Source organism: Ixodes scapularis, unplaced genomic scaffold (genome assembly GCF_016920785.2).
Source record: "Ixodes scapularis isolate PalLabHiFi unplaced genomic scaffold, ASM1692078v2 PGA_scaffold8__174_contigs__length_109621045, whole genome shotgun sequence".
In the NCBI taxonomy this organism is placed as follows: domain Eukaryota; kingdom Metazoa; phylum Arthropoda; class Arachnida; order Ixodida; family Ixodidae; genus Ixodes; species Ixodes scapularis.
The window spans coordinates 82,032,770-82,048,913 of NW_024609883.1; the positions used below are offsets into that span (position 1 = coordinate 82,032,770).

The window sequence follows — 16,144 nt, forward strand, 5'->3', positions numbered from 1 at the left end:
GGCACAGTCGATTAAAGATGGCGTACGTCGTTGGTAGAGTCGGCATCGCTTCCGCGTTAAATCAGGCGAAATTATGTAAGTATGATTTGTCAAACTTCGAGCTGGGGGACAAACGAAAGTTTATGTATGCCAGTTCGACATGTTCCTATTGAGTTTTGTCAATCGAGTTGATTTTGTGATGCCTTCAGTTCAGACCGTTCTGTGCCCTTGCACGAAAGGGTTGCGACCAGCGATTTCCTGATGCGTATTAATTTCCGGATTTCGTTCATAACGCATAAATGCAGTCTTCTCTTTTTTTTATGTGTATGTATGTTGTCACGTGCTTACTTGTCACGGTAATCTAACTTGTTTACATACCTTAGATGTTTACAAGTGTCTGTAGAGATATATCTGCGTAGTTCGAAATTCAGTGGTTCAACAAGACGATGTACAAAATGTAAAAAAAAAATATATATATATACTGTATATATATATATGTGTGTGTGTGTGTGTGTGTGTGTGTATGTATGTATATATATGTAGATACATACATGCCTACATGCGCGTTAAAATGGCTTGCAAAGATAAAAAAGACTAGACCGATCTTGTAGCAACTTTTCTCAAAAATGTCTTTAACTAGTCACATTGTTGCGCTAAAATTTCAAGTCGGAACTCCGAGTAGTAAGAAAATAGTGATTTTTTTTAACGGCGAAGCAGCAGTTGTCGGGGAGATCATAACTTAGAGCGCGACTGGGACGACAGACAGACAAGAGAAAACACAGGACAAGCGCTGAACTAGCAACTGACATGATTGAAAAGATAGATTGCGGATGCCAACCCCTTTTCATTAACACAAGCACATACTACCCTGAGAAATAATGGAGACTTTCTACATAACACAAAACGGATCCTTGTGTGTGAGCCAGCCCACAGTGACTTTGACAAGCACTGAGATCAGTTTTTTGGATCTTGGATAAGTGGTCCAGTTTGGTGTTGAGTAAAAGAAGAAGTGCCAGGGCCACAAAGGGGCATGCCTGCACGAGCATCAGCAGCATGTGTATTTTTTTATTTTCAATAGAAACACTTGCTAGTTCAGCGCTTGTCCTGTGTTTTCACCTCTGTCTGCCCTTCTCCCAGTCGCGCTGTAAGTTATGATGAACTCTTACCAACTTGCCCAATTGTCCATTCTGTCGGGGAGACACCGAACAATGGCCATGTTTCTTTGCCTTATCCAGAGATGGCGCTGAAGATTACTGGACGTAAAGCCCCTAGGCTCCGAGCGAAAAAGCACTCTTTTATCTGAGTCTTTGGTTCCGAGGGATATTTGTCAAAATAAAGTTGTTTGGGTTTTCAGTTAAGTTTCACAGTGGAGAAAGTGTCACACCATAAATATTAATAAATAAAACCACCCAATGCTGCTCCAGAAATGACGTACCTTCGTCTGCAATGGTTCTCGTTTCGTACGTTGCCTACTTTTGCAGTTTGACGTTTGAAGGAGACACAAGAGGCAGCCAGGAGTGCACCTGAAAAAGCAGCAATTTGGTGGCTCTGAAAAGCCACTGAAATCTGAACTACGGTCTTCGTAGTTGCGGTCAAATGACTTATTCACACTGGTTACTGTAAGCTGGTTACAGTGTGTGAATGAGGCATTTGACCGTAGTTGCAGTCAAAAGACTCATTCACACTGGTTACTGGAAGCTGGTTACATTGTGTGAATGAGGTTTTATTTATTAATATTTATGCTGTGACACTTTCTGCACTGTAAAACTTAACTGAAAACCCAAAACACTATTTTAGCAATTATCCCTCAGAACCAAAAACTTTGATAAAAGTGTGCTTTTTCGCTCTGCGCTTAGGGGCTTTACGTCCACTGCAGCGCCATCTCTGGGTAAGGCAAAGAAACATGACCATCGTTTGGTGTCCCCCGACAACTGCCGCTCCGCCGTTGGAGAAATCACTTTTTATTTGCTCATTTTCTTTGTACTCGGAGTTCAGACTTGAAATTTTAGCATAAAAATGTGACCAGTTTTTGAGAAAGACATTTTCGAGAAAGGTTGGTACAAAATCTGTCAAGTTTTTTTTTATTTTTGTGAGCCATTTTAGCGTGTAAATTGTTTTTTTATGTATGCACCTAAGGGCTGGAAATGCTTAGCAAGTCGGCCGTTCTTCTATATTTATAATTTTGCATGACGCTCAAGGAGAGTTGTAAAGCTTTTATTGGGCATCTTCATAACAGAGCAAATAAATATATAATATTCAGGGTGTCTAGTGACCGGGAAAACTGGGAAAACCGGGCTTTGTCAGGGAAATTTTAGTTGCCGGGGAAAATCGGGGAATTGTCAGAGATATTTTCAAAAAAAGAGGTCACTCTGGGAAAATGTTTCAAAAACGCCATAGAGTGCCCTGAGTCGACATGAGGACTTGGGGGCAGAAATATAGGCAATAAATTCTGCTTAGAGTGGAGCGCGGTGCCTGCTCACCCGATGTAGAGTGTGCTACCCAATGCAGAGGGGACAGCCGAAAAATCCAGTTCAAGCCTTGGATTGGACTGGATTGAGGGCACGACACTAGGCTTGATCCAGTTAGAGCTGCTAGATTTAGTAACAAATGGGAAAGACGCAGACCCCAATCCAATCCCAGCACTAAGCCGAAAGTATCCGAAAGTGTGCATCTGGCGGCAATGCGCCATGCTGCCAATCGGTTATTGACGTGTGTGGTTGAGCGTCGTGCTTTCATTGTGTTTCCCGAAGTGGCTTTTTCACTGAAGATGTCGGCGGCAAGAAAGTGCTCGTTTAATCCGGACTGGACAACCCAAATATTTCGGAATATGCAAGTTGGATTAAGCCCATGCAAAATGATGCTCACTGTGCTCAATGCTCAATGCCTTGTGCTGTAATGGTTTTATGTATTTAACCGACTCTACAGTGGTCAGGGAATTTCACCTGAAATTGTCAGGGAATTTCAAAATAATAATTTCTTAGACACCCTAAATATTGATCACATTTTTTTAAATATTTTTTTTTTAAGAACTACTGAAGAAATGTTTACAGCAATGGACCTTTTTCAAGAAGGGTTGTGAACATGCGCAGGCCTTCCTCTCGCAGCGGCGAAGGCTCGAACTTTGGTTGGAGTCCGGAGGAATGGTTGCACTACCTCTCCTGCCTTTTTTGTGAATCGGGTCAGCTGCAGAGAAGGCAGGAAAGGTATCGCAGCTCCCATTCTATTTCCCAACTGTAGTTGGTGTTTTAAGCCACTTGGCGCCATCTTAATGTAAAAAAGGTCCATTGGTCTAGTGCAAGCCGATCAATCAAGTAAATAGAGCAAAATTTCTTCCACAAATCTTGAGCGTGATCAACATTTACAGAACTCATACTTATATCATTTTTAGAGTCCTTTATCAGTGTTGCATTTTCCATGATTTTTTTCCTATCCATTATTCTCAATTTAGAGCTCATTATTCCCGAGGAAAGCGTGTTTGTTTGTCTGTTTATAACCTTCTATTATTCCAGTTTAGTCGTGTCCATTTTCTCGCTTTTTCTCCTTGTCTGGCACTTAAGACAGAACAAAAGCGCATATGCTGCCTTTTTTTTAAGTTCTTTTTTATACAAGTTTAAAGGTGAAAGAAAACGTCAGAAACAAAGTTCATTTTCGCCGTTATCTGATGCCAGATATTTTCTCCACTCCTTCGGTGTCACTATCACAGCCTGTAAATATGTGATAATACTGGTCTATGAGCACCGACCTCCTAGGCCCTGATTGCGATATTTGAGGTTATACTTGACTATATCTTCGATGGCTGGCTCGTGCACGGACTTTAACCCTTGGCAGTCAAGGTATATTGCACTGTGCATGCTGAAACCTTTGCTCCTACTATTGTAACTGAAGCTTTACGAGCCATTGAAATGCCCTTGGTCCCCGCTATGCCTGGCTGCTACCGTAGATCTAGCAGTCAAAAGAAAACAGCTGGGTACAAATAAAAAAATTAATGCTTCATAATTGTTTTTAGAGCGCAGCTCTTAGGCGCCCGTTTCTTCGTTTCGCAGCGTCAGTTTAACCACGCTAAATTTAGCAGGAAAATTGACGTCATGTTACTTCAACACCAATTCTGTTTCCCCGCTAAATTTAGCGGGGAAGTTGACGTCACATGACTTGATGTCATGTCACGTATGAACAAATACAGTTTCTCCGCTAGATTTAGAGGGAAAGTCAACGTCACATGGCCTCAACTGCAATTTAATTCCCTGCTAAATTTAGCGGGAAAATTTACATCACGTGAACTTAACACCAATTCAGTTTCCCTGCTAAATTTAGCAGGGAAAATGACGTCACATGACTTGGTATCACGTCACCTATGAACAAATTCAGTTTCTCTGCTAGATTTAGCGGGAAAATTGACGTCGCATGTGAAGGAGGAGGAGGGGCATACCCTCCCCTCCTTCTCAAGAGCTGCACTCTAAATTTGCGTTGCAAAAATTTTTAATCTTTTTTTTTTAAATTTAAATTAACATTGTTGTTTGAATACATAGTTTTAATATAAGTTTGCTACACAGAACTGATTTCTTCACAACTATCATGTTGAGCATTTGTGCGATATCATCAGCGGCTGTTGTCATAGGGTCGAGCCCACCGTGAAATTTCGAGCATGCACCCATGTCGCAATAAGCGCCCATCCCTTTTGAAACATTTGAAATATAAGCAAAGGACATCAAGTACCCACCTCATAACACTTCCTGGCCCATCCGGCTATCCGAGGTGTCCCACCACATCGGCTGCTTTTGCAGGCGGGTGGTGCAATGCGCAGAAGCTTTACGATTGTGCAGAGGTGCGACGCGGTAAAGCTTGACAAGAGCGGCTCCATTCTGTCAGACCCCTAAATTGCTCGTGTACCATTTCGTTGGATCAGACATGGGCCTGCCCAGCCCCCTTCTGCTTTTCTGCTCTTAAACTGAACAACTGCCCATCCTTCCTTTTTTTTTTTGTGTGTGTGTGTGTGTGTGATTATCTCCAACTTTTTGGTGGGGGCTTGCTCGGTATTTTACGGAGAGGGAACTCGCTCTTCAGCGGGCAAGGTGCAGAGGCCGGCGTATTCGCGATGCTCGTTCCGGCGACTGGCTCAGCTATCCTTTTCTTCCATAAGACGGCAAACCCGTCCCCGTCGGCTGATTCCACCAAAAGCGACAACAGGCGCTTTGTGCTCCGGCATAGCTGCACGTGTTCCGGCTGGTATCGCACGTATTATGGTAACCGACAGAACGAGAACAGCAGGGCATGTCTTTCGCTTCGAAAACTTCACCTTTTCGGGCTTCCCCTTTTCCGCGACCGCGGGCTTTTCACTCACACGTTCGGTGCCGATGCGTGACTCGCGGGTGCAGCGGTCGGAGCTGACAAAAGTCGAACGGGGTAGCAAACGCGCGGCACTCGGGGACTTGTGAAGTAGCTCCGTATCACGAACCAGACAAGCACAGAGCTTTTCGTCATCTGTCCATGGCACTCCTGCACCTCGGCCTAAGGTGCGTGCTTTCTAGCAAGGCTGAAGGGTGGTCAGGCTTGCCATCGCACTCTTCTTTCGTTGTAAACCCGAGACGAAGGAATGATAAAAAAGATGGACAGAACAACGGAGCTGCGTGGGAGATTTTGTCATTCTGTCCATTTTTTTTTATTGTTCCTTTGTCTTGGGTTTACCATGAATGTCAATTTCCAGCTCACCTGCTTTTCATTTTTTTTATCCTAATTTGCACTCTTCTTCCTGCTCGTGATGCTGTTTTTTCGTCTTCTTTGCCGGCGTGCGCAACACTGCTGGGCAAGTTCTCAACACTAAGCCTAGTCGAAGTGTGGTCTTTCCATCTTGTGCACATTATACGCTCGAAGGTGCCGACGCAGTTCCTGACGAGACGTTCGTACTCTTCGTCGACAGTGTTCGTACGTGTCCAATGGAGTCGTCGGTTGCAGGTCTCGGAATGCGCAGTCTATTGCTGCTTCCACATCTACCTTTTTTCATCGGCGCCACCTGTCGAACATTTGCCATTAGCAGGTGCTAAAAAAAAGAAATACACAGCTGTAGCGGCCATTGAAACGTTCCATATACCAGCAATGTTTGATCTATCACTGTTGCAAAATGTACTTAAAACTTGTTTTTCTTTTTTCTTTTTTGCAATTAACTTTTGTGGGCTTTGAATGTTGTTGGGGTACTTTCCTGTTCAGTTGCTGGCGTTCATTCAACTACTTCGACAACGTGTGGCCTTTGCACGTTTCTGTGAGTAGAAGCAATATTGGAATTTATTATGTTTTTCGAAGCTTAGGATGGTAGTGTCTAACCTGTAACAATAGTTTTTTGCAACTTAAGAAGGGGAAGAGAAGCCCTCCCAACAAAGCTTTCTAATCTCCATGATTGGTGGTTTTCTTCTCTACTCAAACCCTCTCCAGCTTTATCTCCGCTAAAGTGGAAAGGGCGGAGGACTTGGTGGGAGGAATTCGTTCTGCTATTGTTATCCTGCAGCACAATAGACGTTTGCAAGTATGGCCACTGAGCTCCGCCGTCTTGCTGCTGGTGTGGATATATTGTCTGATGGTGAAGCAGTGCTGAGGCATACCCACGGTTTCCAGACTGGCGCCCAAACAAAGCATTTTCCATGCGCGGTGGGCAGACCAGCTCTCAAAGCATGGCTGCTTGCTGAGGTCTACAGCCTTCCTAAGCATTATCTGCGAATGAAGAAACGGTAGTGAAGAGAGGTGCGTTTGCATTTGGAAATAAATTGATGTTTTGGGGCACGCTAAAACTAGAGAGCGCAGCTTACACTTACAAGCTTTGTAAGTCTGTAACTCTGGTGAGACTATTCCCGCTGCATCGCGCTGTTATTTTGGTCACTGAAAGCAGACTGTGATAGAGCTTCGTCTGACTCCAAGAAGTTGTCTTGTTTTAGCCTTGGAACAACCTTGGCGTACAGGTTCCCGTTCTCTCTGCCACATGCCTTCAAGCTGTCTTTTGTTTGGGGAGAGCAGGCCTGTTCCCTGTCACCTCTGACAACAGATGGGCGTTACTTCTTTATTTTTATTTTTTTTCCTTGTCTTGTTTGCATATGGGAGGGTTGCAGCGGTGTTGTGAGAAAACTTTGTCACCATACTATATGTGTACGAGAGAGTATAGGCATGCTTATGGGTTTGCTTTCCTCTCTTTTAGCTTGGTTTTAAACTTTGCTCATTATGTGCAGATTGTTTTACGTGCATATCTTTTTTTCTGCTCATGCTTTTTTTTTTACACTTTAGATTTAATTGGACTTGTACTTAATAAATTTTAGCAGTTAGCTCATTCAGAGTTATGAGGGAAGCATGGTGAGCAAAGCAGCTGGCTGAAAATGTGAGCCTTATTAGTAATAAAAAAGCTAAAAAAAAAAAAAAACATTTTGTGAAAAAAAAAAAAAAAAAATTTTGTTTATCAAAGAGAGAAAAAAAAAATGAGGAAAGAAAAAAAACAAGACCTAATTTATTTTAATTATTATCAAGCCTATTAGGCGAATTTTCGCAACACATGATACAAATAACATTAATGACTATGTCAAAACGAAAAATAATCGCATCACAAATCATTTCGTGGACAGTGCAGTGGAGGATTAAACACACTATTCCATATTAGATTTGCTAGCCCGTCAAATGAAAAGGAAACGGTGCGGTGATGAAGCAAGGTAGAAAATGGAACGAAACACAAGCGTTTGTTGTGGTCTGCCGCCTCTATCTGCGTCGAGCTGCTTGCATTGCCCTAAAATCATACACCAGATAAGCATTGTTTCGCTGTTGAGTGTAAATTGTGCAGCAGTATGGCTATAAATGTTAAGAATATATCAAAATAACTTTGAAGATTAACCATGTTGAATTAAAATGAGACTGAGGTAGAGAAGAAACATCAAAACATAGAAGGGACAGAAAATAGACTGGACGACGTCTCAAGACGTCATCCTGTCTATTTTCTGTCCCTTCTACGTTTTGATGTTTCCTCTCTACCTCAGTCTCATTTTAATTCAACATGGTTAATATACACCAGCTTGCCTGCACCCTTACAATTTTTTCTATAACTTTGAAGAACTTTAAAACAGGAGTGATAACTTAGCACTGCTTGAGGTTTCTCTGTGTAGTCTATGCACGCATGTGAAGAAGCCAATATTTTATGTAATCTATTGCATATTTTCTGGTTAGCACATTTTCACACCCCCAGTCACCAGCATATGTATATACTTTTGTGTAATATAACGCCATAATTGATGAACGGTGGCTTCAAGTTAACTGTTCCAAGTCAACCCAGTACGGCATTTAGTATGATGAAGAGTTTATTGCTATTTTCAGATGCATATAGTCAAAAATCTGCTAAATTGACAAAGCTCTAATAAACATTGAAAAATAATATAAGGTAATAGTACCACTGCAAGAACTGGCAAAAATGCTTGCCGTGGATGATCTATATCGGTATCTTTTAAAAGACGGCTGGATTACTCGTGCTAAATCAAAATTTCAAGTTAAAAAAAAGGCTCCTTTTTTTTGTTCTTTGGTCTTTAAAAATTTTTGGAAATATTGCATTTCTAGTTTTATATGGTTATCATAATAAACACTGAAGTGCCAAGGACAAGTGAAAGGCGTAGACAGGACAAGCGCTGTCTGCGTCTTTCCTGTCGCTCTCCTTGGCACTTCAGTGTTTGCTCTGTATAAGCAACTTGCCCAGCACATTATTTTGGTTCAACTCGTAGGGTAAGCTTTCTGTGTTAACCCTTTCCCAACTGTGTCCATAGAGCGTCAATCACCTGCGATCGATGGGCAGAGGCCAATTTCTAAACTCTGGCGGAGCTCGTGCTCTCTGCACCGCCTTGTAGGTAGTTTGGAAACCGCAGTTTGGGTTTCTGTGTTTCCCTTCTTTTTTTGTAGCAGCGAATTTTAAGCCGAGCGTGAAGCCAACGACGTGTCATTGTTAGTGACAACCATGGCCGCTTCCACGATTCCGTCATGCACTCTCAAGCGTGGCAATTCTCGCAAGTCCAGTTCATTTCTTTTCTTTTTTTTCTTTTTTTGATTAGGAGTGCAGCAGTGGGTTTGATGATGAAGCGAGACTATCATATTTTAGTTCTGATGACCTGTGCCACACCAGATTGAGAACCCGCCTAATTAGCCCAATGGCACGTCAGTCATAAGGACTGACTTGATTTTCGGTAGATGAAAGTTTTTTTGAAAATTAGGAACATTTTGTATATCTTAAATTCTTAGACCATCTGTTTTTTTTTTTGTTTTGTTTTTTTCGAGTATTAACCATATCTTTACCTGGTTTGGTGGACCAATATTTGGAAAACAATTTTTTTTACGAATGAAGTATTGCAATAGAATTCAGGTCTCTGCTTTAATGTAAAATAGTTCGTTGTTGGAAGAGTTGGTGAACGTTTGGATACATGGTTTTGCGCAAAGAAGACGGACACAAGAGAGAGAAACAAACACGAGGTGTTTGCATCATCGAAGAGCTCATTTATTAAGCCTAATTTTTTTTTTGCATGACATCATATTGAAAACTGAATAGTTTCCTCGGGAAAAAGAAATTTAACAGAATGGTATACAAAACGCATTTTTCCCATGGTCAGAAAAGGGTTAAGAAAGAGTAGTGACAACAAATGCATGGACATTTCTTGTTGTTTACAGGAAATTAACCAGCAGATTCACTTCTTTAGTAATTGACAGTTGCAACAATAACTCTGATGCACATAACCATTATTTGCCTGGCTGAAAATCCCTCTAACGGAAGAGATTTTTTTCTTCTTTCTGGTTGTGAGTCGGTCAAGCAGTAGAGAGACAGGTACCTCTGCCCATAACGGAGCTTACCAGCACCCTTTGATTGACTCGTGAAACAGCTGAGAAAACCTCTCTACAGCCATCATTGTCATTTATGCAAAGCTTCGAAATAACACAGTTATAACTTGGCTCATCTGATGCGATTTGTGTTCTCCGAAAGCCCAAAGCAAGCAACGGTATTTTTGCCGCAGGCTCGCCAGTGGCACTGTCATGCAGTACTGCTGGGAACCGTTACTCGACTGCGCCCGGTGAGACACCTCTCTCGTTTTATTTTTATAAAAATTTTTTGACAAAAGTCCTGCCCAAGTTTAGTTGGTTGCTTTTATTGAACTTTGCAGCCCTTACAATTTTGTACACAGTGGGGTATATTGACAAACACCCTGTTGTTTCCAATGACTTCCAGCTGGTGTTGCCCCTGTGATATTTTTGTTAACATTTTATGATGGACTACAGCAACAGTGAAGTGAAGCCATCATTATGGTGTTTGGAGCTTGGAAATTTCTGTACAGAAATGTGAAATCACAGGGGCAACATCTGACTCAAGCACGTTTAAAGTATGTTTGAATCAGGTGGTTCAAACACACGTTTGAGCCATCCGACTTGTAGCCTTCAGAGGATGTTTCTAAGATTCTTTTGGCTTCAGCGGCAGGCAAGTCCCGCTCGGGAGTCAAGAACATTGTGCTCGTGGAAGGGGTGCGCACGCCATTCCTCCTATCCGGCACCAAGTACAACAACCTGATGCCGCACGACCTGCAGAGGATGGCCTTTCTGTGAGCAATCCCGTCTTCACTTCCAAGGAAGGCGACGATAATTGAAATTCAACACTTCACATTTTCGCAGTGGGTAATTGCATTCTAAGAAGTACTTTGCTGTGTCCGAGCTTACGGTATGTGACCGCTTCTGTTATGTGGTCCTTTTAATTGGCACAAGTGCAGTGCCAGTGGCGACCTGTCTGTGGGCAAAAACCGTCAGGGCGATTTAAGTTTAGTCGTGAAGGACACTGTCACATTTTTGACGAACACATGGATACAAGCTCTGGGTTTCAGGGGTGTTTTGGCTGAACATGTAATCGTGCTGTTGATAGATTGTCTTCTTCCCACTGCTGCTGAAGAACTTTTCACAACACTTGTTCTACTTTGTCATATCGGCAGCTTTTTTGGTGATCAGACAGAGGAGGGTGGAAAGATCTTGGCACCCTTGTTTTTAGTTCAAGTTTTTTTAATAACTTTTTTACATTATATAAGCACAGATCTTAAATTTTCTGAAAGAAAACTCTCCAACCTTCTTCTCATTAATGTGCTTTCAGCACATTCATGGAAAAAAAAAAGGTTTGAAATTGTGTCTCAAAGTTGGAACAGTGTCTCAAAATTGCTTTGAGTTTGCTTTTAACAACTATGACAGAGATTAAGAAGTAGAATTCTCAGTTTTTCGCTCTGTTTCTACGCCGCTATACTCACTGAATACCAATTAGCCCAACTCTCAATGTTACTTTAGAATTCTTAAGCTTACACTATTTGTTCTTGTTCCTGCAGGGCCCTGCTTAGAAGAACAGGGGTGCCAAAGGGTAAGTGTTGGAATCTTTTTTCAAAAGATTAGGATACCCTTAACGTTTCTTTCCTCCGTGGAATATAATGATCTCCGAAAGCTGACAGCTCAACCTATCTAACTAGCTTCCACGGAGATGCATTTCAGCAGCCGCATTAACCTTGAATCAGAATGCTTTCTGAGCATAGTCCTTTGCATCCAGTCGTTAGAAAAAGGGGATGGACGGTTTATTCTAGTTTTTTAACTGAACACTTTGCCCTGTTAACAAAATATACGGTATTATCCTGCAAGGGTGCAGAGTCTTGCTTACGGAAGCTCCACTAAAAGATTTTACTCTAAAACTTTTGGAAATGGTGCTGGGTGAGCAAGGCTAATAAGAAGCTGATGGCGGCACTAGAGCCAATAATAATGAATGTGCTTCAGTTCTAACACCAGATCTTGCCAGTGATAAGAGTGAAGTGAAAGAAAGAAAAACGTTCTTATCAGAAAGTGTGTCTCCTCTGTTAATTCACAATATTTGGATTTCAAAATGCTAGTAGAGAGTGTGCAAGTATGACAGAAATCCAGAAAGCCCAGAGAAAATGCTTGTTGAGTGGTGCTATCATTTCTTGGAAGAATGTGAATGCTGGGCCACCAGGAAGGTTAGAATCTTGAGCGCCTAGCCACTTTATTAAGGGGACACACCCCCTAAGAGGGTCAACTTCTGAACCCTTGGCTTGAAATTAATGAAATTTACAGGGCAGGGTGCTGGTCATGCTAGAAGGTGCAGAACAAAATTTCAGGTCTGTCGGTTAAATGGGAAGGAAATTAGAGCAGCTTCTATCAGCAACACGCCTACATTGTTTAGTTAATCTATTGTCGGAAAACTATCACAATATTTAAGATTTTTATTCGCTAGGTATGCAGCAGAATGCCTAGAGGGTGCGGCTATGGAAAGTTTTTCTGTAAAAAGTCATTTATTTCTATAAATTTTCTCTTTTGCAAAATTGGTCAACTTTTTGGTCTTCTGTGTCTTCGACAGAATGTCAACATATTTTATACAAAAACATCCCTAAAGTGACAAACAAATTCCATAGCTGCATTCCTTATTAAATTTAAGTCAGGAAAAGATAAGAACGAGCCTTTCCTGTATTGCCATTATCAAACGATAGATTGACTAAAATGGAATTTATACCAAAAAGTGGAACAGAGAAAAATGTGTTCAAAGTGCTCCAAACCCTACCTTTTCTTTAGCTTCGGTGGACCGAAAATAATTTATAAAAAAATTAACTATGCAGTGTAAGCTAATGAGGCTTTCTGGGAATACTCTCTAGATGTTGGTGGATGTAAATATGCCATTTTTCAAAATCAACTTTTTTTGCAGAATTTTTTTTTTTGGGGGGGGGGGGGTGTCTTTCCTTAAAGGGCAACTCCGCTTCTTTTCCAGTAGTGCAAACTATACAGTTCTCTTTGTTATCATCTACAAAACCCCCATGGCAAATATTACGACGGAATTCCGCCTAGAACTTCATTAAAATCGCTGTCAAAGTTTGACAAGCACGAATCCGCTGGTTTTGGATGAGACGTGCGGGCCAGACAACACTGCCCGGCTGCATTTCCGCTTCCTCCGTGACGTCATCAAGCATGTACAGCTTCTTTCTTTTTTTCAATTTTGTTTTCTTTCTCGGGGAGAGCACGGGTGGCGCCAGCGCCGTGAGAGACGTGAGTGACGCGCTCGACCGGCCCGGCGCTCGACTAAAAGGAAGAGAGGGAAGCTGCTTTTGTAAGAACTTTGAGTGACAGGTTAATCTTCTATAATCTTCTGGGAGGAGAATAGTGATGCCTGTGCTAATCCAGGAGGCACAAAGGAGGATTCTGATAAGAGGGGAGCTCCTTCTTCCCCTTGTATGTCACGTGGGTGTACATGCTTAGTGATGCCGAATATACAATGTTGTCTGGCTTTGCCACCGTTTCGGTTTCGGTTTGTGATCATGGCTAGAGTAAAATTACACGAAAAATATTTTATTTTTCGCGAAACAAGGGATTGGGGATTGTTTTTGAGTGCTTCAGCAAGCAAAATCGGCCACTATCTCAAAATTTTTGAAATTAAGCGGAGTTGCCCTTTAAACAATTGCCAATGAAAGGTAGCAGAGCTCGCTGTATAAGCTAGTTGTCCCTGTCTTTGTGTTGTGAAGAGTTCCGTGTCATATTGCTGCCGTGACTTCATGTGCTGTTTTTGTTGACACAGAGTGTGACTTGGTTAGTTCTCCGTTCTTTGCAGAGGCCATCGAGTACATTGTGTCTGGGTCAGTCATCGCAGAGCCAAAGACTTGCAACGTCGCCCGAGAGGTGAGTGTTTTTCGCTTTATTGCTTTTGCTTTTATAACCATCTGTTTTCAATTTATTTTCACTTGCATACCTTCCTATGCCCTGCCATCTGTCTTCCCTTTCTATCAAGCTTCATTCCAAACAGCTTAGTGGATTTTGCCTAATATGGTACTAATGCATAAAAGGGAACAGCCAAATTTTTTGTTTTTGGTGGCAGCAATTGAAACTGCAGCTCAAGCCGTAAGCGAGAAACATTAACAAAGCCCCGCCGGCAACGGAAGTATAGAATTGATATATGGCAGCTCTTAGGGATGTTTTCTGCTTGACAATTTTGAGGGGAAACAGCTGTTTTCTTACCAATATGAGAACTGACTAACGTTATATTTTGCTATTCTGCTATTGCTATTCCTATGTGTTTTACTGTTACTGTCGCAGGATGTTGCTGGTATATGCGTCATGCGGTGTGCATGAACCTTGTAAACCAAAGTTAAGTAGCTATTTACTTCAATGCAACTCTTGCATTCTTGGGAAAATATTTTTTGCCTGGAACGGCGCTCACATTGAGGGACTATGCTGAAGTATGCTTAACTTTTTAATATAAAAACTCTGAAAACAGTCTCATAGATGTGACTCAGAAATGAATGCCAAAAGACCCATCTCCACCCTGCTTGCAAGAATTACTACCTAATGACCACCAAGGGTGGCCGTGAGATGGCATCAACCTGAGATCACGTCATGACGTTTGCAGGCAGCGTTGTGCGCAGGCTTTTCCGACCGGACCCCATGCCACACCGTCACTCAGGCCTGCATTTCGTCCAATCAGGCCATCACTTCGGGTAAGCTCGATTTATCTCGTTTCTCTCAGAATAAATGTATACATTGTTTTGTATGTGAATGTTGTCCTCGGGAAAAACTGACGCGTAACAAACTACTCGTGCTAACACGAGTGTTGATGAGCACCTAATCTCGTTTCTTGGACTTCGAGGAAGAACTTCCGACTTCCCTCGTCTCGAGAAAAGTGGACTTGTTTTCGCAACTGTCAGACTTTGGTTGTCATATACCAGGGAGAGGAGGTGTCGTTGCGACTAGAAAAGGGGACCTGCAAGACATTTCGCCAACGCACTTAATCTCTCGACTGCGATTCTACTAGATGCTGGCATGAATTACTGCACGTGCTTCCACGGGTCGGCCGGTTCTCTCCCAACTTCACGTGTATTTCTGACGACTACATTGTCGTGACTAGGGTCGCCGACTAAGCTAACTTCAGCCATATCGTCGCTTAAAATCGTCTATGCCAGTCATCTGACGCCCAAAATTGCAGCCGTTTCGTCCTCCAGAAAGTTTAAACGGTCTTCGATGGGGCGAAACAATATCGCCTGAGCGTTTTGTGGGACAGCCTGTTTTGTAGGACAACGACAACGACGGACCCGTGCCGTACGACGACAAACCAGGTCTCCCGATCATGTCTGCCACTGTGTTGGCACGGCTGACATATTCTACACTGCTGCTTTGCGCTCTGCATTTGTGTTTTGTACCAGTAACGCCTACATACGTTAGCACAGATAGGACGAACTGAAATGCCATCCCACACTTGCAGGTATGCAGTGCCAATTTTAATGCAAAAGCATTAACTGTCTCATGGAGCAAGCCGACGTCATCAGTGAAGCGCGAAAACGGCACCTTAAGTTCTTTCACCAACAGCCAGCTCCCAGCTATGAAACCACGCGAAAAGCCTAGACATGGCGTCTAGTTTCCTCGATCACAAAGGAGCGAAGTAAAGCTGATGAATTTTCGGCTTCGGTTCTTTGGCTGGCGCGCGTCGACGAGGCTCCCATTGGCCGCTGCGCGTCAGTTTGAACGATCACTCACCCGATGGCACTGCATGTCCGCGAGGCAGTGGCTTCACTATTCCACGCCCAAGGTCAGTGCGCCGTACGCTGCAGACGAAAGAAGGGAGCAAAGAGCGGCGTGCGTGCTTTCACATTCACAACCCATTAAAAGTGCCTAGGTGCACCTCGAGCCTTTTGTTGGTGGAATGCCCTCCAAAGACGTTTCGTCTCCGTCGTATGTGTTGGATGATATTCCTGGTCCAGTACGGCATGCAGTCTGTACTTCATGAAGAAAGATTTGGACAGTACAAAAAGTGACAAATATGAATAAAAAAAAAAAAAACTACAATGAAACTTAGAATCAGTGGACAATCGACGTTTGAGTATAGCAGTTTATGGGGTGTGCTTTCTTTTTTGATCAGTCTCCTTTCGGACATGGAAATCGCCTTTCTTCACATATGGGGTTACCTGTAGGAAGGAGGTGACTGAAAGAAGAAACGCCGGAAATGTTTGTGATTAAATTAATGCTAAATAACTAGTACATCCCAATTTTAAAAAAAATTTAAATAATTTTAAAAAGTCAAGTAAATCAGTTTTTTTTCTTAATTTTAGACCAAATATAATTTGTATATATATATATATATATATAACAGGCATGGTGGTGGGAG

The 16,144-nt window shown here is 42.4% G+C and overlaps 1 protein-coding gene across 1 annotated transcript in view; it reads left to right on the forward strand.

Annotated features, from left to right (window-relative positions):
• Position 1: 1 nt before the first annotated feature.
• The window catches only part of LOC8052273 (trifunctional enzyme subunit beta, mitochondrial), a 29,710-nt gene continuing 13,567 nt past the window's right edge, over positions 2-16,144 (forward strand). The window contains exons 1-6 of the mRNA XM_040220705.3: positions 2-75; positions 9,987-10,043; positions 10,439-10,565; positions 11,328-11,359; positions 13,601-13,668; positions 14,396-14,483. Of these exons, the coding sequence (XP_040076639.1) occupies positions 18-75; positions 9,987-10,043; positions 10,439-10,565; positions 11,328-11,359; positions 13,601-13,668; positions 14,396-14,483 (430 nt within the window). The 5' untranslated portion in view covers positions 2-17. The remainder of the gene's footprint in view (positions 76-9,986; positions 10,044-10,438; positions 10,566-11,327; positions 11,360-13,600; positions 13,669-14,395; positions 14,484-16,144) is intronic.